Raw genomic sequence first — 27,005 nt, forward strand, 5'->3', positions numbered from 1 at the left:
TTTCGAAATTGATTTACGCGCAGCGCACGGCCGATTGCATATGCACTTGTATATATACAAACATACATATTTATAGACATATCGTTCATCTGAAATAATAGTGTGATCCAATGGCTTGTCATCTCATGAATTTAGCCTATAACATTTGGCTTTTTGACACGCATCCCGTTTTTATAACCACATAACTACATATTTTGTCGCAATGCGAAAACGTTTTAGGCTTTAGTTCTCCAATTTGCTCTAGGCTAAGGCCTCAAACCAAATGAAAGCCACAAAACCACGCAACATGCGAACATCTGTTGGATTCTCTGCCAGTGCATCATCTGTTATATTCTTAGTGTACTTCCAATTTTCACTTCAATTAATTTTAATTTCATTCGCATCGATTGCAACAGATTTGCAATTGCGCATTGTAAGCATTAGCTCTACTTGAATTGGCCCAACTAGCACTAAGCATTTGTGTGTTTGTTCCATGGCTCTTCTTCTCAATTGCCATTGCTGCGGTTCGCTTTCTGCTCTCCGTTTTCTGCTGTGCTCAGCTCTAATTGAAATGTTCGCCGTTAGAACTTAATTTTTGCGCAGCGGCGCTCTTTTTTTTTTTGTTATCAGCGAACGCAACATCTAAAGAAAACAATCAAAACAAAACAAAGAGAAAATAGTGGAGCAGACAATAATGGGCAACGTCGACGGCAACGGCGACGGCGACGGCGACTGGCAAACTGGTTTGTCCGTTGCATTGTTGCGCCATGCACCGCAGGATCGCAGGGGGTGGGGTTTGCTCTTAGTGCCGGCAGAAAGGAAGTGGAGGAAGACTTAACTAACTAAATTGAAGGGCAACAGCTGCCTGAAGGAATCGACACAAGCACGTGAGGCAAAACAAGTAAAAGAAAACAAAAGGAGAAGTGATTGGATCAGATCAACAGGGGCGTAGATATGACAATTGCAAGGGGGTTGAAAGTTTATGGATTAAAATGTGGGAAGTACGTATTTAAGATATATATATATATATATTGTATTGTAATTTACAATAAATTTATTAATATTTATTTATTATTGAACTCAACTCCCTTTTAGCAACGCCACTGTTCGCAACTTTACTGTACTCTTCCTCAATTCGCTTACACCCGCTGCAAAATGATGCGCAAGCGCCCATGCAATGCTGTAGACTGCCAAAGGCACTAACATTTTGCAGCTGGTGTAATGCGGAATTTTGAAGCGAAGAATTGGCCTCAGGCCCGAAAAACAAAAACAAAACAAATCAGCCGAGATGGAAGCAGGGCTCTAGCTAATTGAAAAGATCGAACTGAATTGCCGTCGTGCGTTGTTTAGCGCGCCGGTCAAATCAGTTGAAACTGAAACGTCGTCGCCGGCGGTGCGCGTATCCCAGCTCTCGGAAGCGGGTCCAGAAATAGCCACAAGGGCCGGGGTGTACATCAAACGACATTGGCATTCAAGTGTGTGATATTTTGTTGCGCTGCGCTAATTGCCCTCCATATACATACATACATAGCCCATTCGATAGTTCGCGTTGTCATTCAACTTACGCTCGCGTACATCAATGTTAAAGGGGCCAATTGGGTCAAGTGCTCTCAATTGAAAGTGTCAGTTGACTACGAGGCGCAGTCATCATGTGGTGGCACATGCTCTGGCTGCTGTTGTTGCGGCCAGCTGCAACCAGAGCGGAAACAATTTGCGGCTCCCTGGAGCTGCGCAGCATCGCGGATTTGCAGCAGCTGCGCAACTGCAGCCTTGTGGTGGGTCATGTGCGCATCGCGAACCTCCAGCTGCCCAGCAACGCCAACCTGAACGAGCTGAGCAGCGAGGTAACCGAGATCACGGACTATTTGCTGATCTATCGCTCCATCGGTCTGCTCACCCTGGAGACAATCTTTCCCAAGCTCCAGCTGATACGCGGCAGGCAACTGCTAATGGATCAGTACGCCCTCACGGTCTACGAGAATCGCAATTTAAGGGAGCTGGGTCTCGTCCAGCTGCAGCGCATCCAAGACGGTCACATCCGCATCGAGAGTAATCCGATGCTGTGCTTCGTGCATACCGTCGACTGGATCTACCTCTCAGGCAATGCCACTCAGCAGCATTTCTATATAAAGGTAGGGCTGAGCATTGGAGAAAATTTTGATTTATTTATTAGAGATTATAATTAATATAATATTAAGACTAACTTTATATAACTTTATTATTGTATAATTGTTAGAGAGAGAGAGAGAGAGAGAGAGAGAGAGAGAGAGAGAGAGAGAGAGAGAGAGATATGAGAGTGTAAGATTAATTACTATGAGGGATCATTATAAAATATTCTTGGGGTGTATACCCAATACTTTTGAAAACTTTTTAGTTCCAAATTTACTTTGTCTTCTCATTTATTAAAATATTCTCAAAGTTTTTCTAGCGTAGCACTATAATGAAAGAAACGATTTTTACTTTTCATATCACAAAAAATCTTCTTGAAAAGGCTTTCATACCTAACTGAGGGATTATTTCGATCTTTGTTTAATAAAAAAAATAAAAAACAATCGAATTTTATACAAATTAATTTCTTTTCAAGTGTATAAAATATTTTTAAAAATTTATTTCATTTAGTTAAACCTATTTTTGTTTATTTTATTTTATTTTATTTAATTATTATTTTATTTTATTTATTTATTTTATTTTTTTTCATATTTCCAGCTCAACAGGTCGCCGAATCACTGTCCTGTTTGCGGCGGCATCTCAGCCGATTATTCGATTCGTTACAATTACACGCGGCATTGCTGGAACACGCAGGCGGCCCAGGTGCGCATCGAGCCGCCCCAAACTGAAAAGTGTCCCAGGAGCTGCGGTCGGGATGGCTGCGATGCCAAAGGGAATTGCTGCCAGCACAGCTGCATTACGGGCTGCTCGGCGCAGAACTGCACGCTCTGTGGCAATTACCGTCGGAATGGCCGCTGTGTGGATCAGTGCATTGCCAGCTATGAGCTGCACAAGAGGCAGTGCATCTCGTACAAGGAATGCCGCCAGCTTAATCGAATTCCGTTGACGCGCGGCTATCGCTGCATGGACCACTGCCCCAATAACCACAAGCCCGTAATTGATGCCAGTGGCACGCTCCAGTGCCAGCTGGAGTGCAAGGGCGTCTTCCACATCAAGCGCATTGCGGATCTGGAGCAATTACAAGACTGTGTGACCATCAACGGATCGCTCATTATAGAGCTAGTGGATATAAAGGGTATGCGAGTGAAGGCCTTACGAAAATGAGAAGCATATATCAACCCATTCGAACTATTTCAGAAAAAGTTGTTTCTGCTCTAGAGCAGGCCATGGGCAGCATTAAGGAGATTACCGGCTATCTGAAGGTCATACACTCGGCCCAGCTCATGTCCTTGACTTTTCTCAGCAACTTGGATACCATACACGGCGATCAGCTGATTGAAAATAAGTAAGCTGATTTATATGGCATATGAGTAAAAATATGATTTTTTACACCTATAATAAGGTCTAGTTATGCCAGATGTTATATTTACTTTCGTATTATCAATCAAATCGATGTTTATTCAGGGCTTAGAGCTAGATGACCTTCTCTAGGCATATAAATGCAATAGTCCGTAGTCTATTTGAGCTCATAATTATTATAGACTTAAGAGATCCCATAATTTGAGCTCATAATTATTATAGACTTAAAAGATCCCACATCCCTAAGCAAAGTTTTATATGAAACATCGATAAAATCGATATTTTCATAGCTTTTTATTTAGGCATTTTAATTTTTATATGGCCTACACACAAAGAATATCGAACAAAATCTACTTTTTAGATTTCTTTTACGAGCATAACTCTATATATGGCATACCAAAATAATATTATATTATTAACTCTGAGGAATAACTCGAAGATCTCATGAGCTAGAAACACCTATATTGGTATTTAGAGTCTAAATGTAATATTGAATCATGAATCCATATAAAATTGACTCTGGACCTTTTCGCGATTATTATAGAAGCTTCATCATGAGTTATTTACATTTATTTGTTTCTTTCAGATACGCCCTGTATGTTGTTAACAATTATCACATGGAGCACATCTGGCCAGCCAATCGCCAGGTAGCCATTCAAAGGGGCACAATATTCTTTCACCTGAATCCGCGATTGTGTTTCGAGAAGATCCAGAAACTGCAGCCATCTCTGAAGAGTGTCAGGAAGATATCCATAGCGGATGTATCGCCCAACTCGAATGGCGAGCGTGTGATCTGTGGCGATTCGGTGCGCACGCTGAACGTTAACGTCGAGGATCTGAACTCAACGGCCGTACGGATTGTGATAGACTTTATGAAGGCCGAGGATGTGGAAATACTTATAGGCTACTCCTATCACTACATGGAGGCGCCGCAGCGAAATATAACCATGTACGACGGGCGACACGGCTGTGGACATGATAAGTGAGTGAGAGGAGGAGGTTGACTTTTTGAAATGCCTTTCACTTACGTAACTCCCTTTTAGCTGGCTAATGGATGTGAGTCTTAGCAAGAATCGCCGTCATGTCATCTCGAACCTGAAGCCCTACACGCAGTATGCATATTTTGTCAAGACCCTCACGCGTACCGACTACCACATGCAGGTCGATGCATACTCCAAGATCCTGTACTTCCGCACGCTGCCCAGCAAGCCGAGTCCTGTGAGCCAGCTGCACGGCAGCTCGGACCACAGCACACAGATAGTAAGTGATTTGCTGTGACGTGATGGCGAGTCTATTTCTATTTTCTATTTGTTCTTTTGCAGATGATTTACTGGTGGCCGCCAGCTCGTCCCAATGGCATCATATCCAAATACATTGTGAATGTTGAGCTGCAGAATCTGACCAAGGCAGAGGTCAGCACCAAGAACTATCCCACCTTCAAGACATGCGACACCTGTGATTTGGACTGCGTCTGCAACGATCTGAAGCCATACGATTCGGGTCCACAGCCGGAGGATGAGCACTACTACAACAAGGAGCAGATAATATATGAGGAAGCACTGCCCAATCTCATATATGTGTCGTGAGTAGCATTTCCACTTGATATACCGGACTTTTCCCTCTAAGTTGCCTTTTACCATTTCAACCAGACGTCGCAAACTGCAGGCCAAGAAGGAAAAGTTTGAAAAGGTTAAGAGCTTTGAGGATCTGGTCGCCGGTCCCACGATAGTGTCATATGACAACAGCACAAGCACAACAACTCCTCCTGCACCTTCGCTCGTCGTCAGCAACTCGTCCACGGCAAGCCAGAACGAAACACTTTCGCAGGAGGACTCTGATGCCGCCAAGCAATATGAAATATTTCGGAAATACATCGAGGACAGAATGCGCCAGCTGCAGGACACCAACGCATCCGACTTTGTCATCCTGCATGCGATGCCTAAGTGCAGCGATAGCCATGCCTCAGTGGGCTATCAACTGGAGCAGAAATGCATCGTCGAGGAAGAGCCAATTGGCATCAGCGTGCCTGGCACTCAGCACTATTTCAATGCGACCGGCTTGCAGGCCAACCAGTACTATCGCATTACGGTGCGAGCCTGTGTGGACGGTGTCATCAATGGCTGCTCGAATCCGACGGAGATGATACTGAAGACCATTAGCGAGCAGGTGGATCAGTTTATGAATGGCCAATAAACGCATTGACTCGCAGCCCAAACGAGGAGTTCACAGTTTTGTTATAGCTGTCGCCTCACATTGAAGAGATTTTAGATGTTACGTAATGTCTACATAGATGTAATTGTTCCGTCTGTTGTTTGTTTCGATAGTCGCGTGATATATATAAAGTTTGTAATATTTAAGCATGATAAACGTGAGAAACTATTTGCTAAAGTTCCTTTCATTATAAATTAAATCGGAAAATCCTTTTATCCTATGGTAATTTGATGTTTTAGCTTGTCGAGCTTTTAAAGTCTTAACAGTTATTTTGAGATAGGCCGCAGAGCCAAACACACAGGCAGTGAGAGGGGAGAGAGCAGGAGATGGAGAGAGAGTGCTATAATCCGCACACACAATGAGTGTGGCTGGCAGTGATTCTTGACATTTTGCAACTTGGCATAACGGTTGCGGGGGCTCAAACAATAAGCCTACGCAAACTAACAACAGCTCCACCTGCGTCAGCCTCAAAACTATAGCAGCCAACACCCCAACCACTTCAGCTGACTCCACTTGCCTTTCATGCTGCTGCTCCCACACACACACACACACACGCACACACGTCGGTTGCTGTTGCTGCTGTTGAGAGAGATGCTCGGGGCACTTGCGTCAGTTGCAAACGCTCAACGCATGCCACTTAATATGCAAATATGCCACAAAAGAGCTTTAAACTTTAAAATACTGCCGAAAAGAGAGAAAAACTAAAAATAATCCCGACTCCGCTGGATGAGGCAAAATGGGACGCGACACGATGCGGCACGAGCAGACGGCCCGACCAGAGATCCAGGGCTCCAAAGTCGAACAGAGTACGAGTACGTGTCATGTGTCGCCACGTCGGCTTGTTGTGAACTTTGGCTCAGCAGGAAACTTGCACGGAACGTGTCCCACTCAATGGCGTTGGCCGCCGTTGATTGACGAAGGAGCATGTCGGCACATGCACGGGCCACGCTAGTCGATAGTACGTAAAGGCTTTGCACTTTGAGTGAGCCGCTGTCGCTGACAGTGAGACCAGACCGCAAAGTCTTCAGTTTTCGGTCCCATGTCTTTGGCAACATCCAGTGGCGTTGCTTTTAAAGCGCCGGCTCCTGCCAAATTCTATACTCAATTGTATTTCAATATTTCACTGTCGCTCCACACTTCTACTGTTGCGCCATTTTGCGCCATTGCTGCCATAGCCCAGTGCTCGTTATCCTTGCACTGCGATGGTAAGCACTTTGTGAAGCTCTTGAATTGTGCGAGAGTGTGTGTGCGAGAGTGTGTGTGTGTGTGAGGTAGGGCATACGCGTCAGTCAGTTGAACAATTTCACTGAGTGCTTTACAAGTTTGCCGTGTGTGCACTTCAATTGTCCTTGCACCACCACCATCACCACCATTACCATGAGCACCACACCAAAGCTTCAGCACCGGACAACGCAGTTTAGTTGACCTTCATTTCAATACGCTTCAGCTTGGAGCCAGCGCACATGGATTTTGTTTGAGTTTGGCTTCGTCTACCCTCTGATATCCCTAACACCAGCAGCGTCTATGCTCCTGACTGCCCTAATGGAAATGGGTTGACCAATAAATTTATATTGCGCACATTTCTTTCTACCCCCACTTGTTCTCCTTCTGCAAATACACAAATAATGAATGCTTGCTATATAGATATATACATAAGAGTATATATACTGAGTGTATTCACATTTTACGTTTATGTAAAACTTGAATATTTTCGATATTATTCATGCTTTATGTATTGGACTCACCTAAGATATCTTCTTATAGTATTATACATATATCGTAAAGAAGTGCAACTTTATAACGTGAACCAAAACATTTATATTAAATAAAAAATTAAATAAAAAATAAAAAAAATAAAAAAATAAAATACTTGCTAAAATAAATACACAATCCAATTTAACAGTGCTTGAAGAAAATTAAAGGAAAATGGCATAAAAAATTGTAGAGCATTTATTTTTAATTGAATTATACAACAACTAAACTCACTGTATGAGCTATTTAATAAGAGACTAGCACAGCTTATTACATTTTGATCCGATTAGTCACTCGTTTGTGCTGCTATCCCGTCTCATTATCTGGCCCTGCGCTCGCGTCACACATTCCGAATCCAATTGGCAGTGTTAGATAAATGCGCTCGGATAGCAGCAATGGACATGTGAAAGTGGCCCGTTAGTCTCCCCATTGAATGGGCGCCATTGTTCATGATAATGGCCAGCCACTCAGGTCGATTTTCACTGACTTGAATAAGTTAAAAAAATAAAAAACAAGCGGACAATCGTATGCATTGCCTCTTCTAAATGTTTTTTCAATTAAGCTGCAAGTTAGAGCTATGCATATGTGTTTTGTTATCCCTCATATGTATGCATGTATGTGTGTTTATTCAATTGCTACGTCCAGCTCTAGCGAGTGGCATTGCGTGGCTTTTAACCTGATGTGAATTGTGCTGGATGTCTTTGACCGACAGTTTCATAAATAATTCAAATGCTGAAAATATATCGTATATCCCATACATACAGACATACACATACGTATTCATATTGAGTTTATTTTCATGCACGTCGAACACTCCACTCAAAGCTTAATAGGGCACAATTTAGATATGATCTCGTAATATACCCTGTAGGTAATGAAAATCTGGCTATGCTATGCTATGCTATGCATGCTTCTAGTTTATTAATGTTAATATAAATGATATATAAGCTTTGCTAAGATCAAGGTAAGGTAATAAAATGAGCTTACTTAAAAGAATTTCCGTTTCCGGTTTATAGGAAATAATCAAACGGCTTATAGATGATTCTTCTCATATCTGTATACATTACAATTTACAGCTTAAAGTACTGGGTGTCTTCAAGTCAATAACGCCCATCGAGGTCACTCACATTCACACTCACACTGTTTGCGCTCAAAATAGATGCAATTCGTTTAAATGACCCATTTAGGTATACGAACTCTGTGCGCACTTGGGCCGTAGCACAATTAAGTTCAATTCATTTTATCCGTTGGGGTCATTAGTAGCACGCGACTTGATAAATTTGGCAGACGTCGTTATTCTTTGGCAGCTCGAGCTTATTATATGCGAGTGTCAATTTGTATCTGGCAGTTATTAATAAAATATAAGCTCATGGGCCATGTTTGTCCATGCCAATCAAATACTTATCGACATTCGATGACAATTGAAAATAAAAGCTGACAAAGACTTTTGCAAACAAAACTTGGACGACTTCTATACTAAACTTGTCTCGAGCAGAACAAAAGACTTATTGATATTGGAAGGAGAAATACATATATAATACTATTGTAGGTTGAAAGGGGGAGTTTAAAAATGGGAGTTTATGTAAAACTTTATGAAAAGAGTTGGCTAAAAAAAGTCAAAATATATATCATACATACATATATCATATTTTACATGTATACCAAAAACCATTGGCCTATTAGAAGGCTGAGTATTTCATTCCATTTCTGAAATAATATTAGTTAATTTATTACTCTAAAGTAAAAACATATCAAAAGTTGCTCATATTCATATAAATCCTCTAAATTTTCACTTTCCAGACTTAAAGGCTAAACGGCTGCTTTCTTTCAGAGTCTCGATAGTCATCGAAAATTCATATTTGATCCCATTTAATTACCCTGGAAATTTCGAAAAGTTATAATTCAAAATTGATGATTTATTGATTTATGCCTACTGCGGAATACTAAGCACGCCCCATTAAATATTTATTGCCTATAGAAGGGGTAATCGATGCCAGAGCTATTAACATTTATAATAACAGCAATTATCAAGGCATTGCTCAATTTTCAACAATTCGGTTTGGGAACTTTTTTGCTCATTTTGTGTTTACAAATTTTCGTTGCTCGTGGTCAAATATTGTTCACGCATTTCCACTGCTGGCATAATAATTCCGATAATGTTTGACTGTGGACGGAATGCACAATCACACCTTAATGAAGAGTACATTTTAATTGTCAACAAAATGTTGGCCGAAATGCAACAGAATCCTCTCACACATGTATGTGTGTATGCGCGTATATCTGACGTTTACAAAGCCTCATTTCGCGAGTTCCCAAATCCCATGTGCATCAACGAATGCCTCATTTCCAGCTACATTGAGTTGATTGGGATTTCGAGTAAATTTGCACAAAAACACTATTTCCGCAGTGGCAGTCGGCCATTGTTTGGGCGCCATATTTGCCAGTCGGGTTTCGGGCATGGCGTCGCCTGCATTTCCGTAAAATGACAGCGGCCGCATACCTTCGACATGATGTGTTGGCAAAACGTGTCATCGACTCGTATGCGTTAACGCACTCGGAGAGCAGAGTAGAGCAGAGCGGAAGTGAGTGAGGTGAGCTAGCTTGGGCTTGGCCAGGTGGGCAGGTGGGCAGGCGGAAGTCGTACGTGTATGTCGATTACTCTATAACATTTCAGCAGAGTCACATCGTTTTTTTTTGGTTTGTCTTTTTGCACGAGTGTCGAGTGTGTGCACTATAATGGGTTGATGGCTGCTCGTAATTGGCTCGTAATTGAAAACTTTGCGGATAATTAATTGCTGAAAGTTGTCGCACGACAGTTTATGGCTTTCGCTGAGGTTTTCCAAACTAATCGCCACGAACTTTTTACCCACATGCAAGTAAGTTAATTAGTCGACAGACGGAAAGCTGCAAACGGAGTTGCATTTCTTTGAGTTCGTGTGCGACGTGTTTGCGTTTAAACTTAATGCGGATTTATTGTTGAGCTCTCTACCTCTCTCTCTCCCCTCTGTCTCTCCTTCTCTGTCTCTCTTTGTGTGTGTGCGGGCGCATTTGGCACACGTTACAGGTGTGTTGACTTAGACGTTGAGGGCTCCAATAGCAAAAGGGTTCGTTTTAACCACTGCAGCACGACTTATGCCACTTGTGCAAGCTCCTCTAAGAGTTAGCTGGGGCAAGGCAATGTCTGCTCATTCAGCTGGTCCGCTCGTCTGTCCATAAAGTCTGCATTAAGTGTGTACATTAATGCTAGTGTTTTTATATTTAATTTAAGTGGTTACAATTCAAAAGAAAGGCTTAGTTTAGAGCATTGTTTTAATGCTATTAGCATATGTTTTCTTTTAGCCTGTTGTCAACTCAAATGGATTCATTCGGATTGGAGTTAACAATAAGTATATCTTTGTTTGCTGTCAGATCAAAAACTTAACTGTTTCCTTTTTGACTCAAAGCCCTGAAATCAAGAGGCTAATTTTAGTTATTTTAGAGCACAGATTAAAGGGCTGCATGACTTTACTCACAATATACTTCACATAGAGTCCATTTTGTATAATGTCGATTGAGTGAGTGAGAAGCATAAAGCATATTGAATGAGCTTGAGCTGGAGTGCGGCTAAGGTGTAAGGAGTTACTGCCTTCAGTGAAATAAGCGAGAATAAAAGAAGCCCTCAAACGGAATGGAAAAAGATGCCAAATTGTAGAGGCGTCATAGCACACGAGTTTCTGCTCGTAATAGTAATACATAGTTCATACTGCCTCTTCTTATTTGCTCGGCTCGGTCGCTTAAGGTTTGAGAGCTGATCAGCTGTTTATATGCTATCTCTCTCTTACTCTATGCTTTCTTCCTCTATCTAAGCATAAGCTGTAGGTCATAAGAATTTAAATTTGTCCGCGATGATCACATTTCTTGCCTTCTGAGTGAAGAGTATACCGAATTCTTGTGAGATGCACATTCAAGTTCAAGTGTGCGTTTTCATGATTATTTCTGAGAAGGTTATGAAGACACACACATTTACAGTCCCTTACATGTATGGGACTCATATATGTATATACTCAACTCGCACTTCCACTCCTTCAATTCGTTTTTGCTAGTAGAGAGCATACTCTACCAGCTAAACCATTTTCGACTTAGCGTCAATGTCACTCAACATATTTTGCGCAATTCGAGCATCGTGATTTTGTTTTTTTAGCACAGAAGCAGCTCTCTTAAAGACATATACTAGCGCTTGTCGTTCGTTTTGAAATACTACAAATTCTTGGTTTATTTTGTGTGTTCATGCTCGCATATACACACATATGTACATATATTGATTATCCGATACTCACAGCACCTACAATACAATTTTAATCGCATATAAAACGATTGCATCGCTCTCTAAATATTATTATTACAATATTTATATGCCATCAAAGGTAAAAAAAAAAACAATTATTAAAATGCTTTATTGATTTTGTCAAGGTATTTATGAAATCATTGTTTATTATAATCGGGAAATTTAAAAATAATACAAATAAATTTTATATGTTTGATATGCATTAATTGGAATTTAATATTATTTAATATATCATTGAAGCCAGTAAATAAATGGAATATTTCGATTGTGATGTGAATTGTAAAAATTCATTTGTGCCTAAAGAAAATAGAAATTAAAATTGCATTAAATGGAATACTCATTTGAGGCATTCGAAATGCCAGCTGCCATCTGGCATTGTTTCAATTAAAAGCAAAGTATTGGCAGGGCATTAGACTGGCATTCGCAGGTGCTTAGGAGGCGGGGCCAGCTTATGGGGCGGCCGGTGCGAATGTTAATGCCTTGTTGAGTAAAATGAATGCATATTTAATGATGGTCTCCAGTCAGTGGGCCGGTATCAGTGCCACTGTCGGTGTCCTGCCGAAATAGGCACAACTACTGCCACTAATGAATTCTTAATACATTTAATCACATTTTCTAAAGGACTCCCACTGACAGACATGGCTGCAGGCAAGCCTCAAGTCATTTGCGCTCACTTTCAGCCTGCAGCTGGCATTTAGTAATGGGAAAGCATTTAGCAAAGACGCGGGTGGGGCCTAAGCTGTGGGCTAGTAGGTATCACTATAAACAAACTTCTTAATTTCCGCGCCACATAAAACTTATCTTCATTTTGTGGCACTCACCCCACGTTTATTTCGCTGGCCCATAAAAATCACAACATAAGCTAAAAACTTTATGCCGCTGCTCGAATGCAAACTGGCAAATGGCGCTGCGCAAGTTTCTGACTTTGTCCAATGCCAAAATGCATTTGAAGACGGCAATGACGATGGCGATGGCGATGGTTTTGGTTTCGTTTCGTTTCGTTGTAGTAAGCAAAACTTTTGTGGCTGCTCTAAGGTCGAATGCAGAATTATGTAGCCGAGGGACAGGCCAGCAACACTCTGGGGGTCGGACTCTCTTGTTGTTGCATTATCTTAATGTTCATTAGGTTAAGTTTTGTGCATTTTCCGTTGCCGTTGCCGTTGCCGCTGCCTCTGCAGTTGCAGTTGCAATTGCGATTGTGATTGTCCTTGTCGTTGTTGTTGTTGTTGCCTTTGCTGCTCATTTGTGTGCCAATCTCCCGTCGAGGTTCGCTCTTGCAACTTCTTCTACTTCATCTGGACGAAAAAGTTTTTCATTCCGTTTTCCCGAATGCCAACTGTGACTTGGCCCAACTCCTTACAAGTTTTCTGTCCAAGACTCTACTCTAAAACTTAACACTCTCTCTGCATGTGTCTTTGTGTGTGTGTGTGTGTGTGCAGCTTCCACTGATCGCCGTTGTGAGCTCTGCCATAATTTTAATTAAAAAATGTATTCCACATCGTGCGCAGCTTTCATATTCGACTGCATGTGGCGCCATCTATTGTACAAACTTTGCGCCACAAATCGAATTTCAATTCAACTATTGTACGCGAACACCGCTAGCCACGTAACTAAGTCCGTCTGAGCGAGGGCAAGTGGGCTGCTGGGTCTTATCCAATCGGCGCAATCAAATGGCCAATGTGCGTTCCTTTCCTTAACTCCCTCGGCCACATCCTGAACGCTGTGACAGTTCATTAGTATCGTATATCCTGTCAAATTTGTCAAAGTCTGACATTTATATTATGCAACGTCGAAGCATAATGAACCCGAGTTCGAGCCACAGGCAAAACAGTGAAGAGGCAATCGTGCAAAGAGAGAAAGAATAATAGATGACGGGGTCGGCCATAGCCGATTGTGTAATACCCATTCTTAGTTGGGTGGATAATATTGATGAAGTTATATTGATTGAGACTACTGATAATTCTCTCTGTCTATGTCTCTGTCTATCTCTCTCTCTCTCTCTTTCTTTCCCTCTTCTCTCTTTTGTGGAGATATACATGATTATTTTATTTGCGACATTCTATATTTGACAATAAATAAAATTTATAAACCCTTAATACTCTATAGCTTATATATAAAACGAGGGCAGCTTCGCTCTTACACTCAGCGAAATAATGCTTAATTATTATTTTAAAAATTATATACAAATCTTATATTTTTATATTCTTATGCCTCAACTCCCTTCTCTAAGAAATGTATGCAAGAGAGAGCATTCCATCTTCGCTGTGCAGTAAATTATTGCAAATATTTTTTCTAATTCCTTCAGCTATATTTGCCAACACTATCTACTCTCTGCTTCGTGCTAATAAATATAGAAAATGATAATAAATATCGTATGACATTCGATTAGCAACAAATTCTTAAAATTAGAATATTAATCTCTGTAGTTATAAATAAAACAAATACAAATGCTGGAATGCCTAAACACTTTGTCCTTGCTCCAATTATTTATTATTCTAAATATCTATATTTTTAGCAATAAGTTTCATTAGATGTGCATGTAAAACTTGGCGCTCCATGCCGTCCGCCCAGTTGAGCTACATAATCCGGGCAGCAAGTCAAGTTGGGATTTGCGAAAGTTTTCTCTTGTCTTTGTTAGCCACTGACCAGAGCTGTGACTGGAAGTAATTTGTATAAAAGTGCAAATGACTTTTATTTGATGAGACAGTGGTGCTGCTGCTGCTGCAGCTGCAGTCGAGTGCACCACAAAGCAGGTTGGGGGCGTGGATAATTGAATAGTAGTTGGTGTGTAAGTAGATGTGATGGCTAAGCGCTGTGATGGGACCTGACAGGGTTGTTTTGTTGGCCAAGCTCTAATTGGTATTATAGGGGCTAAAAGAACGTGGCAATGCAGCTCCAGCAATTGTTGAACAAAACTGTCAGCGTGCCGGGGGCCACAAAGAGCAACGTGTTCTAGAGGGGCGCTGTGGCGCTCGGACTTGAGACAGCTTTCATAAATACTTTGCTCGACAAAAACAGAACGCAAAATGTTGCCGCAGGCGCTCTATAAATTGAAATAGGGATGGCGTGTAAAGGATAAGGAATGCTATGGTTGCCAGCCATTCACCAGGACTAAACAACAACAACAACAACTGTGCAGCCGAACAAGTTAAATGTACTTCAATTAGTCAATCTGCAAATGAGCTACAACTAATGAAATTGAAGAGAAACTGCGAGTGCTCAAAGCTAAGCTCAGTTACACTTTGAGCAGCTGTAGATTCTACAATGATAGTTCTATGAAAATTGAGGCCACAAAGTAAAGTAATCTACAAAAGATTTTATTTATATTTATTTTTATATTTATAAACATTTTATGCGAATGGATTAAAGAGCAGAGTTGATGTAAGCACATTTGTGTAGGTGTCTGTTTGTATATATTTTTGTATAGTATTTATATAGCTCTTTTAAATTGCTTGATGTATTTTAAAATGGATTTTCAGCCGGAGTTGGGCAAGTATAATAATAAAGTTTATTTTATATTGGCTTGAAAAGGGAACGCAAATAAAAGGTTTGAGTTTAAAATAATTGAGGCAAAAAAAAAAAAAAAATAAAAAATTATTAAAAAATGAAATTAAATAAAAGCACAGACCTAAAATATTTTATTACGGCGAATTAAAAAAAAATAATAAAAATGATAAACTATTTTTGCAATTTTTTATTATTATTATATTTTTAATTTTTAAAATTCATTTACAAGATAAAAATACAAAAAAAAATAATAAATAATAAATTAAAATAAAATCCTAAAATACATACAATAGAAATAAGAGTTATGGCTTAAGATTTATTATAAAAATTGAAAATCAAAATTTAATGGAAATATCTCTTCAAGCAAAGACTTATATATATATAAGACTTTGAAGTTGAGGTATATAAATAGACATATGTATACGTACACGTATATTAAATTATATGCTAATGCTCTTGCCAGCTTGAACCTTATATTTCCAATTTGTATACCTTGAAAATAGTCTGGGGGTATCTGTACTTTGCCAATGCTATGCAAACTTTGCTCAGACTTCAATATAAATTTTATATAATGCTACATAAAGCATTCCTTCAGCATTGGCCAAATGCAATTGTAATATGCAGATAGAACTTGTAGTTAGGCTATTAAGCAGCTGGTATTGCTGCTGAAACTCTTACTTAACAACAATAGCTAAACACATGTTTAACACAGCCAGTGGGATGCACCTGAGCCTAAAGAGGTGGGGCCTCATCGAGCGGCCCAATGGGATGGGCTGGGTGCCTCCATTGGTACCAATCAACAGGCGTGTCAGCTACAGGCCAAAGGATGCTGTTGATGCTGTCTAGTTGCTGCAATGGGCCCAAAGACTAAACGATGGGCAGAAAAGAAAAAACAACAGCAACAACAACAACAAGCAAACGTGAACAAAGCAAAACGGAAGCGGAAGTTGCATACGAATCTGCTTGTTCTCTTGTTGCTGTTGTTGTTGTTGTTGTTGTTGTCGCTGTCGTTGTCAATGTCCTCGGCATTCGGTTGTATTGTTGAGTTGCCTTCAATTTTCCCATCTTTTTCCATTCTTTTTATACCCTGAACCCATTGAAAATGGGAAATCAGGGTATAATGGTTTTGTTAAAAGTATGTAACAGGCAGAAGGAGGCGTGGCAGACCCCACAAAGTATATATATTCTTGATCAGGACGACAATCTGAGTCGATTTGGCCCTGTCCGTCTGTCTGTCCGTCCGTCCGTATGTATGAACGCGTCGATTTCAGAAGATATAAGAGCTAGAGACTTCAACTTTTTTTTAAAATGTCCGTATATATCACGCGCAGATCGAGTTTATCACTAAAAAACGATAACTCATTCCGATATTTTTTTATCGATAAAAAACCTTATCGAAGATCACTTAAATAATTATATCTCCCACATCTTTCAAGCTAGAGTCTCCAAATTTAAAATGTATATTAAGATGAATTTTATACAATTTCGGTTTTTGTTAAAATTTACCCCCCCACACCTAAATCCACCCCCTCACCCTCATCTTTGTAAAAGTCGTATATCAAATACTAGAGACATGAGCTTCGGTATACACATACATTTTAACATTATGATTACGTTCTGAAAGTTTCATTACGATCGTACGTCTAGAAATTAAATTATTAAATAAGTTTTCATTATATTGCCAACACTGCAGCGCAACCCAAGCGCAATCGCCTGTATATGTGAGTGTGTGTGCGTGTGTTTGTTTGTATGCGTGTGTGTGTGTGTGTGTGCGTGTGTGTTTGCTAATTATTTTTGAAATATCAGTTGCTTGTAGGGTTCAGGGGATCTCGTAGTCGAGCAGTCTCGACTAGAGCTTTCTTACTTGTTTTTCCTGTATTTTTACTTCTGGTACAGCTTGGCTTGCTATCGAACAGTTAACTGAAATTGACAGCCTTTGCCTTGTTCTTCCGAGCGGCCAAGTTCCGACTGCCATGCGTTCCCCTCCACAGCTCCCCGAGCTGTCTGTCTGCCTGCCTGCCTGCCTGCCTGCACTTTGCGCTCCATTTTTCTTGTCAGGGCGCAGCAATAGGTTTTGCAAATGAGATTTTCAGTTTTATGACGGGCTGCATTATAGTTGCTCCTACATTGCAGCTGCCTAGTCTGTTTCGAGAGAGCTGCATGCATTTGTAATGATGCTTGCTTTCCATTCACCAAAGTGCGCATACGCCTAGTTATCCACATCGCTTTGATAATAATTCCCGCTGATTGGCCAAGAATGGTTAAGTTTAACCAAGAACCGTCCATCAGCTGGCGCTCGTCCCCCTTTTTCGCCCAATAATGTTGTCAACAATTTGCAGCAAGTTGGCAATTAAATGTTTCATGTTTAAGAGCCACAGCAACAGCAACGACAACGACTACGACTACGTAAACATTCACGTTGTTGGGGATGTCGCTGCTCCCAATGTGTCTGCCTGTCGTCGCCTATAAATTTTTGATTGCCTTTGTTGTTGGCATTGTACTGAAAAATGGCATTTCATTTACGTTCAGCGTTCAGCGTTCGCATTCGCATTCGCATTCGAATTTTGCGTTTGAGTTTGTGCAGTCCGTGCTGGGCTTCGAGCGCCGAGTGAATTTTACGGCTCGTTGCTTGCCGTGGCACTGCGGTTGGCCCCCTCCCCTTCTCATGCCGCCCAACCACGATCCAGCCCACTGCCAAACCGCCAGCGCCTGTTATGGGCGGCCAACAGACACATTTCAATAATTGTGCAACAACTGGAAGCGATTATGCAATTTCATCAGACCAAAAGACACGCTGCCACATCGAGAAATGGCTAAAAAAAACCAAGAAAATAAATAGATCTACGGATGTACAAAAAGGCGACGACACGATACGCTGCAATTGTAGAAAGAGTTTCCTTATTTTACATATAAATAATGTCTTTATATTAAGCAAATTGAGCGCCATGTGAGGTAACTTATGAAATAATGTAAAGTAATGCTAAGTCTGACTGCTTTTGCTGCGATTTGCTAAACATTTAAATATATATTGTATATTGTAAATATTGTTTATAAAAAATGCATTTATATAAATAATATAAGCAACAAAGTCTATAAAGGTTGACAAAATTTTTTCTTCTTTATTTTTTAATTCCCACGAAAATTATTTTAAAGTCGTTTTTATATATTTGTGGTAATTTAAACCGATTTAACATTTTTACGTGTTTTTTTTTTTAGCTGCCAAAGTGATTTATTAAAAGCTAATTTTAATTTGAATATAATACTAAAGCTAATTTTTTTTATTTTTTATTTATTTTTAATTTTTTTAAAAGCAATTTAAATTATTTTTAACTTTAATACAGTATTAAAGCTAACTTCTATTTTATATTTTCTTTTTCATTTATTTATTTATTATTTTTGCATATGAAGAAATTTTTTGGTTGGAATTTTTAGTTTTCATATAGTTTTTTTTTTTTTTTTTTTTTTTTTTTTTTTTTTTTTTTTTTTTTTTTAAGGCATTGAAGACATTTTTAAGAAAGTATTGCCTTTAATGTTTTATGTAAATGAATTAAATATCTTTTTCTTCAAATATTATATTTAACGCTCATTTTTAAGCAGTTAAATAATTACAAACTTAAAATATTTGATATTTTCATATTTTATAATCAAATAAAATGTCTATAAATAAATATGAAAAATGTATTATATACATTAAAATGTACCTTTTTATTAATATATTATAATTATAAAATATTTATAATAATTATTATATAGTATTATATTCCACTATATTCAATTCGTTGTGAAATCCATATTTTAATATGAATATATTTTCTCGCACATAGAGTATATGTGGAATGTTTGCATTTTTGTGCGCACGCCTCATATGAATTTTTATATTGTAATATAGATGCTGAATGTGTAGGATCTGGAATGAGTCTGGTGTTGCTGTTGCTGTTGTTATTGTTGCTGGTGTTGCTGTTGCTGTTGCTGTTGCTGTAGTGTGGGCTGTTGTTATATTGTATCATGGGCTATACATCAGTTGAGCTGATATGGCATTTGGGGAAACGAGTTTTATTTCATTTGTGCGCCTGACTCGATGCTCTGTCGGCTTTGTGTTACTGTATTTATATATATGTGTGTGTGTGCGTGCGTGTGTGTGCATGTCTGTCTTTCCTTTTTGAGGTTATGCAAATTGTTATGCTGATATCATAATTAATTCGTTGGGGAAACAGGCCGGAAACGAATTGGGTTTTGAATGAGTTATTGTATTTTGTGGAATGTTGCATTTTTGTAGCGTAGTCGGAGCAACGGCTGCGGATGAACGAGGCACGGCATCATCATCGTGTTACTCTCATTTCCTTTGCATAGCAAATTTTAGTGCAAAAAAGTAGCCAAGGGAATTTTATTATTTTTTTTTTTGGCTTTGTTTTACTATTGCATTTAATGAGTTTTATGTCGTAAGACTTTTGAGCTTGTTGGCAACTTTTTAAGAGCATGCCATCAAAAGCATCAAGATTTAGCCTGGTCTACTGCTTCTGTATGCGTGTATGTGTGCTCAGAGTCTAGCAATAGCTGAAACGAATTATAGTTTGCAGCTGGCGAGCCATAAAAAAGTCACAAAACAAAATGCAAGACAAACAAGCGAATGTCCTTCAGCATAGATCAAGTTTCCCGTCCAAAAACAATGAGCGCTTGTCCGTCCAATGTTCCACAAATTATCAGCACTTTACTGTCATGGTTTCAGTTTCCGTTTCCGTATTATTTTCCCTCGCTGTGCCTTTGCTCTCTCCAGTGTCCAAGGATATTTAGGATATGTATGCTGTACGTTTTCGTTTCAAGCGAAGTGAAAAATTAACTGCATATTATAAATTCCTTTGAGTTGGGTTTTCACACATGCAAGCGACGCTGTTTCCGTGTGTCCACTCTGGACAGGCGGCCTTCTCCGACACCGCCTCTGCCCACGCTTCCACCTCCGCCTCCGCCGCTGCCTGGCAGCAATTGTCCGTGAGATCTGTGGCCTTTGGATTGGACTGCATTTGCATATGTGAGGGCAGCTCAAAAAGTTGGCGACATTTGTGCGGACTGTTGAGTCCTTAACGGCTGCTTGTCATGCCTGCTTTGGCTATAGACCTACAGTGCTGCTCATTTGAATAGGCTTAATAAATGTTAAATATGATAAAAAAAAAGGTTTATTACTTTTTGAGCTATACAAAGCATGACATTGGACTTTTTACAATTTTTTTTATTTACATGGGCTAAAAATATATATGATATATAAATATAATGTTTAAAATTATATTAAATGAAAATTTATAAGCGTGAAACTCTTAGGCTTCAGAGATATTTAATTTATTGTTATAACGAAATTTATCGAATTCTTTTCGCTAGTCAAAAAAATTAATAAAATCATATTACAATTTATAAGCCTGCTACACCATGGATATTTAATTTATTGTTATAATAAAATTGATTAATTTCTTTTCGCTGCTCAAATTCAAATTTGATGAAACTTTAAACCTGAAAGACTGCATTTGAGAAATCTAAAGAAGCATCCAACTGTCATTAATAAATTACAAATGTTGCTAACTAAAATTAAGTTTGTTTTGATATACGTTGTATACATTTTAAGCATTGTATTATATGGATTATATAGATCAATATTTTTGTGATTTATGCTGACCAAATGGGATGAAAAAGACTTTATATAAAGTTATATTGACGTAACTATTAAAAATGATATATGAAATAGGGATTTGATTAGATAGTTAGCTCTGCTATTAGGGCCAAACAAGCTCCATATAATTTTTCATATAATTATATATTTTATTTTAAATTAATATAACATGTAAAATGTGGATTGTGTAGATATTTAATATTATGATAATGATGATATGATAGGTCTTAAAGTTATTCAGAATATTCAGCTGTAGAGATGTCGAATGGTATTTGCTTTTTAATCATGAATGCCCCAACTTTAATTCTAATTCATTCATCGTAAATTTTGTCATCATAATGGTCTTAGCTTTCGCTCCTAACTCCACAACAGATAGAAATTGCTATGAAGTATTTTAAATATTGTCAATATAGTAAATAATATTAAAGTAGACCGAAACCAAACTGTTCAATGATGTCTAGAACCGAGTTATTCTAAATTGCAGCTTACACTCAAATCAAATTATGATAAAACAGAAATCAGCTTTAAATCTTAATCTTAAAGTCTCTTTGAGTCGTATTGCAATATGTGTGCTCTTATTTATTTGCACATAGAACACAAACTGAGCTAGAGTGAGGGAGAGAGAGTGACAGAGTGGGGAAACAGTTGAAAGCAACATGCTTGCAACATTTTGTGGCAACTCTCGTGGTATTAACTATGTCATATGTGTCTGTCCCCTGTGCGTGCATATGGGCTGTTTGTTTGCTTATTTCTGCCTGCTTCACCTCTCTCCCACTCTCGCTCCCTCTCTTGCTCCCTCTCTCTCTCCTGTCTGCTTCAATGTCAGTTTGTCCGCGTGTGTTTCGTTTTTACCACCGAGGCCGCAAATACTCCAGCAATAACAACAACAACAACAACAACAACAGCAACAATAAGCATGTGAATGCCTATGCTTACCCTTGCCCACCTTCTGGCCTGGCGAGTGTGGGGCGTGGCGAGTGTGTCAAAGGGCGCATTTGGTTGTTTCGTGGTGCCTGTGGCGTATACGCAGTGTGGCCACCATTTGCCAACGTGTTTGTGTAAACAAAGTTGTGGAGCGTCTATTTGTTTGTCGTTTGCTAGCCAGTTTGTTTATTGTCGCACTCGACACACACGCACACACATACACACACACACACACATAGTAAAGTAGACGCCGGCTAAGACCTTAAGCCGAAACCAGTCGCAATCGCGCAATCCCTGTCTTGTTGGGCATTTAGTCAGCGTTTCCTTTTTCGCAGCCACGACTGTTGCCCACCTAGCCGGTCCTTATCCGGCGGCAAGTATGAGAGCAGCTCGTTATGCTTCCGCTTCCGTTCGTCCGCTCGTCCGTTCGTCCGTTTGGCATTGGAATGCCCTTTTGATTGATGGCCAGCGCATTTGTTTGGCTCCATTGTTTGCTTTTCGTTTCGGTTTGCTTTCTTTCAGACCGCCTCCATCCTAATACAAGCCCATATGTAGCGCTTCATTGCTGATGGTTTACAGTTCGCCTTATTGTGCCCCCAAGGCCCCAGCCACGTTTATGTAATTGTATTGCTCCGGCTGTGTGGCTGTGGTAGCGCCAAATTGAATGGCTAAGTGAATGAGTAAAGCAGCAGTTGTGGATATTTGCCAATTGTTTGACTACATTTGCTCTTTTTATGCGCTGAGGTGAGAGCGCACAGTAATCAAAGAAAAATATAATAAAATTGCTGGTCATGCCTCTAGAATGGATGAATTTGTGAATAGCTTTAGGTATTAAAATATATAATGTTCAATAAGTTATAAATATATGATTGATTATATTATTGCAGCTTCTGCTTTATGAAGATTTTGAATCTAATTTATTTCATGTTAAACTAAAAATTATCATATTTAAATTTTAAGAATATATGTTTATGGTTTACATTAAATCATGAAAAATGATGAAAAATAAATTTATAAAGCCTTATAATCCAACTACAACTTCCACAAGATCATTGCAATACAAATTTCGGTACTCCGGCCAAACTTATATGAGTAAAATTTTATCTTTATAGCGTCCTCCGTATATAAAGATGGTCTTTTGACCGTCGTTATAACCGGATTTTACTATATACATTTAATATATATTTTTCAACAGTTGATATAAATAATAAAAAAATAATATATACACATGTATATTACATATATAATCATATACACAGCAGAGTTCATCAACCTATAAATTTCTATAAGCAAACTTTTCGCATATCTCTCATTGTCCAAGAACTTTATATTTCCATCAAATTCAACTCTCATTGAAGTAGTTGAATGAACTTTTTAGCCTGGTCATGGGGCACACAGTTGCTGGGCAAGAGCATTAAATCTTCAGTGAACTGAATTGTCCTTTGTTTGTCTTCATTTGTCCCCTTGAATCTATATGTATATCTGTCTCTATTTGTATTTATGCTGTTCATCTGAGTTGACTGTCCTTGTTTGGCTGGCCTGTGTGGTTTCTATTATCCTTGAAACTGAATGTCCACTAGGTCAAATACGTATGTGCTTCAATGTTAATAAGTCTGTCTAGCTGTCAGCAGTCAGTTCCAATTCAATTTGGCCTCCTTAGTTGCTTTCATCTTGGCCCACTTTTGTTGTCGCTAGTAGCTTGAGGAAAATTAATACCATCAACAGCTCCAGCGGCAAAGGTGCTTCAGCAAGAGAAACACAAACAGGGCCGTAGCTGATTTTCAAATGCTTTAATAATTAGCCCGTTTAGCTAGCTGCTTTGAAGCTCCATTTTTTTCCTGTTTCTGTTTTGGTTTCTGTGTTTTTGTTGTTTTTGTTTCTCATTTGAAGCACCCTTGCCTGCAATTTAAGCTAATTTGCAGGCACTCATAAAACGTCGAGTTGCAGCTGGGGGCGTGGCAAGTCCCGGATATTGGCGCTAACAAAATGCAACACTTGAGCTGAAAAATTGCCGTAATGAGCGCGAGCTGGCAGCATCCGGATCCGGACCCCCGAGGGTTGCGTCAGTGCAAAATTGTTTAATTACTGCAAATTCCTTCAGTCGTCGCTTTTGCACGCTTCTCTGTGGGTTTCTGCCACAGCCAGGGCATGAGGCACGAGGCATGGAGCGTGGAGCGTGTAGCGTGGAGCTGGGAGCATGGAATGGTGCAGTGGCCAGAATGGGGTTTGACACATTTCCAGTTGTTGCTTTTGGCGGCATTTTCGGGTTGGCTGCTTCTCGGCTCTAAGCTCGATTCGGCTCAGCTGTTGCCCCGTCTCTGTCCCACACAGCCTTCTCTATCTTGTACTTTCAATTTAACATTTCGCTTTCCCATTTTCCATTTTCCTTATACCATTTACCACTTCCCATCTGCCTGCCGCCATAGATTTCATTAATTTGCCATTAATTTGTATTTTCTTTGCAGTCGCTTGCTCTTGTTGATTTTTCTTTTAGCTGCGAGCAAAAACTGGCGCATTATTTCAACCCATTTGGGGGCTAATGAACTTACTGAAGGGTTGCTCATCATCCGCTCGTTCCGACCACTCGCCGCCCCATCGCGCCACGCCCCGGAGCTTAACTTCTGCCAGACGTTTGCGAATACGGCTCGCTTAGTTTTTGAGCGCTTTTTAGGCCGGCTCGCCTGGTAATGATAAATTAATTTGTAGCTCGACTTAGCATAGCTAACAAGAAATACTCAAACGAACGAATGCGCTCTCAAATGGGCAATAAATTAGTTTTTCTTCGGGGCTTTGGCATAATTAGGGCTGCCTTATGTGTGCCGCTCTTCAGACTGTTTACAATAAATTTATTTCATATATCTGTCGTAGATCTCATTTGGACAAATAATGAAGTATTTGTTGAACTATTTCAGCGAGCTGGGAAATCAGAGATAAAAAAATTATTTCAGATTAGGTTAGTCAACAGTTTACGAAAGAGAAACTGGCTGCCTGGGCAAAAGTTAGCAGTGGAGTTACAGAGGAACTATTTAGCATTCTTATTTAAGAGCGGCATACATCAGTTCAAAGTTGTGTCAGATTTATGTATATGTTTAGTGGGAAGAGCTTGCACTCGGTCGAGGAATATTTCTGTAAATTCTTTATATGCTACTTCTGTGCTCATCGGCTAGTCACTTTTATATTCAATATTTTATTTAACGATTGTTTTGTTTTTAATTACTCAAACTAGATGATATGAGAAAAACTAAAAAATAATTATTACAGATACATATTCATGTATAAAATAATTAAATATCAACTTTTATTCTTTTTTTTCTAAAAATAATATTATTTTAATAATTCAAAATATTGTTCTTAATTGCTTCAAAAAATTATTCTTATTGTTTCATTTGTTTTTAAATAACAAATTAGAGTGTTTACGGTTCTTGATATATCAGTATCGAACGAAAGCCATCAACATATTGCAAAATTTTATGTAAATCGATATTAATCGATTGTGTCATCGGTGGTTTTAACATGATATTATGCTCTCAACAACATAGAATTTAATGATAATATTAAGCTCATATTATTTTCGTATTTATATTTATCTTATTATTTTAAATTAGAGAAACTGTGCTATATATACCATACTACTATATATATAGGTATTATTAATATGCCTTAAGTCAACGGCCAATAAATTTTTATTAGTGCTATTATATGTACAACAGCTCATTTAGTGTGCTTTAATAGTGCGCCCAAAAACATCATATATGACAGCATGAAACTGGAATCTGCTTGTATCGGGCCAAGTTGAATGGGGTCAAGTCATTTTCGATTTGATCCCCAATAAACAAAGTGAACTCAATTACAGCACAGGCCGAGACATGCACTCGTGCAATCGCCTGCAGTATTCTAATGAACAGCAACGTTAGCAGCAGTTGGCAGAGAGCTGCAAAACGTTGATGGCTCAGACGACAGGCGACATGATTAATAATTGTCAGAAAATATTGTGCCACTTTCATGGCAGGACGTCAGATACTAACTGATATGTGTGTGTGTGTGTGTGTGTGTGTGTGTGTGTGTTACTGTGGATACGTACATATGTGTGCTGGAATCTCTGAAAACTTTAATTAATGGCTCAGTAGTAGCAACAGCAACAGCAACAGCAACAGCAGCAACAGCAGCAACAGCAGCAACAGCAACAAAATTGTCCATTTTACTAATCTGTAACACAAATATTTTATGAGCACACTAAATCGCAGAGCTGTGTGTGCATGTGTGTTAGTGTGTGTGTGTGTTGACTTGATATTATGAACTGGCAAACCGGCACCCAAGGGCAATCATATTCAAATTAATATACCCAATGTGTTGTACAGCCATAAATTTTGAGCACAGGCCCAGTAGCTGGCACTCAGACTGCTGTTGCTGCTGTTGTTGTTATTGTTGGGGTTCCGTTATGTTGGCTGGCCAGGCTACCTTCACCTTGTAAACAAGATAATTATGGCAGCAACTATGACAGCGAACTTCCTGTTCCTGGACAGCACACTTCGCCCCGGCCCCTCGCCGCTATCTCTCCCGTCCGTCTGTCTGTGTGTTTTTCCCTCGGCCCGGGTCCCGTGGGTGGGCCTAAGTAAACTCATTTCCTGCCAGACGATTTTGACTGCTCCACGAACTGTTGTTGACAATGCCGAAATGTTGGTGCGAGTGTCTAACTGTTTGGGCTTAGCGTTTCGTGCATGGGACCACACCACTACGGCGGCCTAATGAGGTTCTCAGCTGGCGCTAACCCGGCCCTTGAGCTTCGCTATTGACTTGGCTTGTTAGCGGCACGCGCAAACAACTCGCACCAGGCACCAGCATGCCGATTCCTGTCAACACTTGGGCTCCAACTTTATGCAGCCGTTGCGCAAAGATCCACGAGAATTCACATCAAAGCTGAGGCATTTTTTGCGACACTTTAAGACCAAAAAGTCAGCAGTCTCTCTCTCTCTCTCTCTCTCTCTCTCTCTGTTGCACTCTCTCTCTTTCTCTGTCTCTGTCTTAAGCAATGCAAAAAAGTAGAGCTGACAGTTTCGTCGTGCAAATATGTAAATAGCAAAGAGAAGAGTCTGAAATGGAACACAACAAAGGACTGCTTATGTAAATAAAGTATTTTAAGTGCACTGAGATCCCCTGGAATATTATGACTTTTTGTTAAATGCC

At 39.5% G+C, this 27,005-nt stretch overlaps 1 protein-coding gene and 1 long non-coding RNA gene across 2 annotated transcripts in view; one reads left to right on the forward strand and one right to left on the reverse strand.

The window, feature by feature from the left end:
* Positions 1 to 1,392: 1,392 nt before the first annotated feature.
* The window catches only part of LOC149092162 (uncharacterized), a 122,920-nt gene continuing 97,307 nt past the window's right edge, over positions 1,393 to 27,005 (reverse strand). The window contains exon 2 of the long non-coding RNA XR_016197288.1: positions 1,393 to 1,488. This is a non-coding gene — a long non-coding RNA (uncharacterized LOC149092162). The remainder of the gene's footprint in view (positions 1,489 to 27,005) is intronic.
* On the forward strand, positions 1,484 to 5,884 carry Sdr (Secreted decoy of InR). Its single transcript, XM_018113721.3, has 7 exons — positions 1,484 to 2,111; positions 2,686 to 3,223; positions 3,286 to 3,433; positions 4,034 to 4,429; positions 4,491 to 4,707; positions 4,770 to 5,029; positions 5,097 to 5,884. Exons 1-7 carry the CDS (start codon positions 1,629 to 1,631, stop codon positions 5,638 to 5,640), a joined length of 2,586 nt encoding a protein of 861 aa, XP_017969210.1. The 5' UTR covers positions 1,484 to 1,628; the 3' UTR covers positions 5,641 to 5,884.

This window comes from Drosophila navojoa, chromosome 2 (genome assembly GCF_054131105.1).
Source record: "Drosophila navojoa isolate 15081-1374.11 chromosome 2, UAZ_NAV_1.0, whole genome shotgun sequence".
NCBI lineage: Eukaryota > Metazoa > Arthropoda > Insecta > Diptera > Drosophilidae > Drosophila > Drosophila navojoa.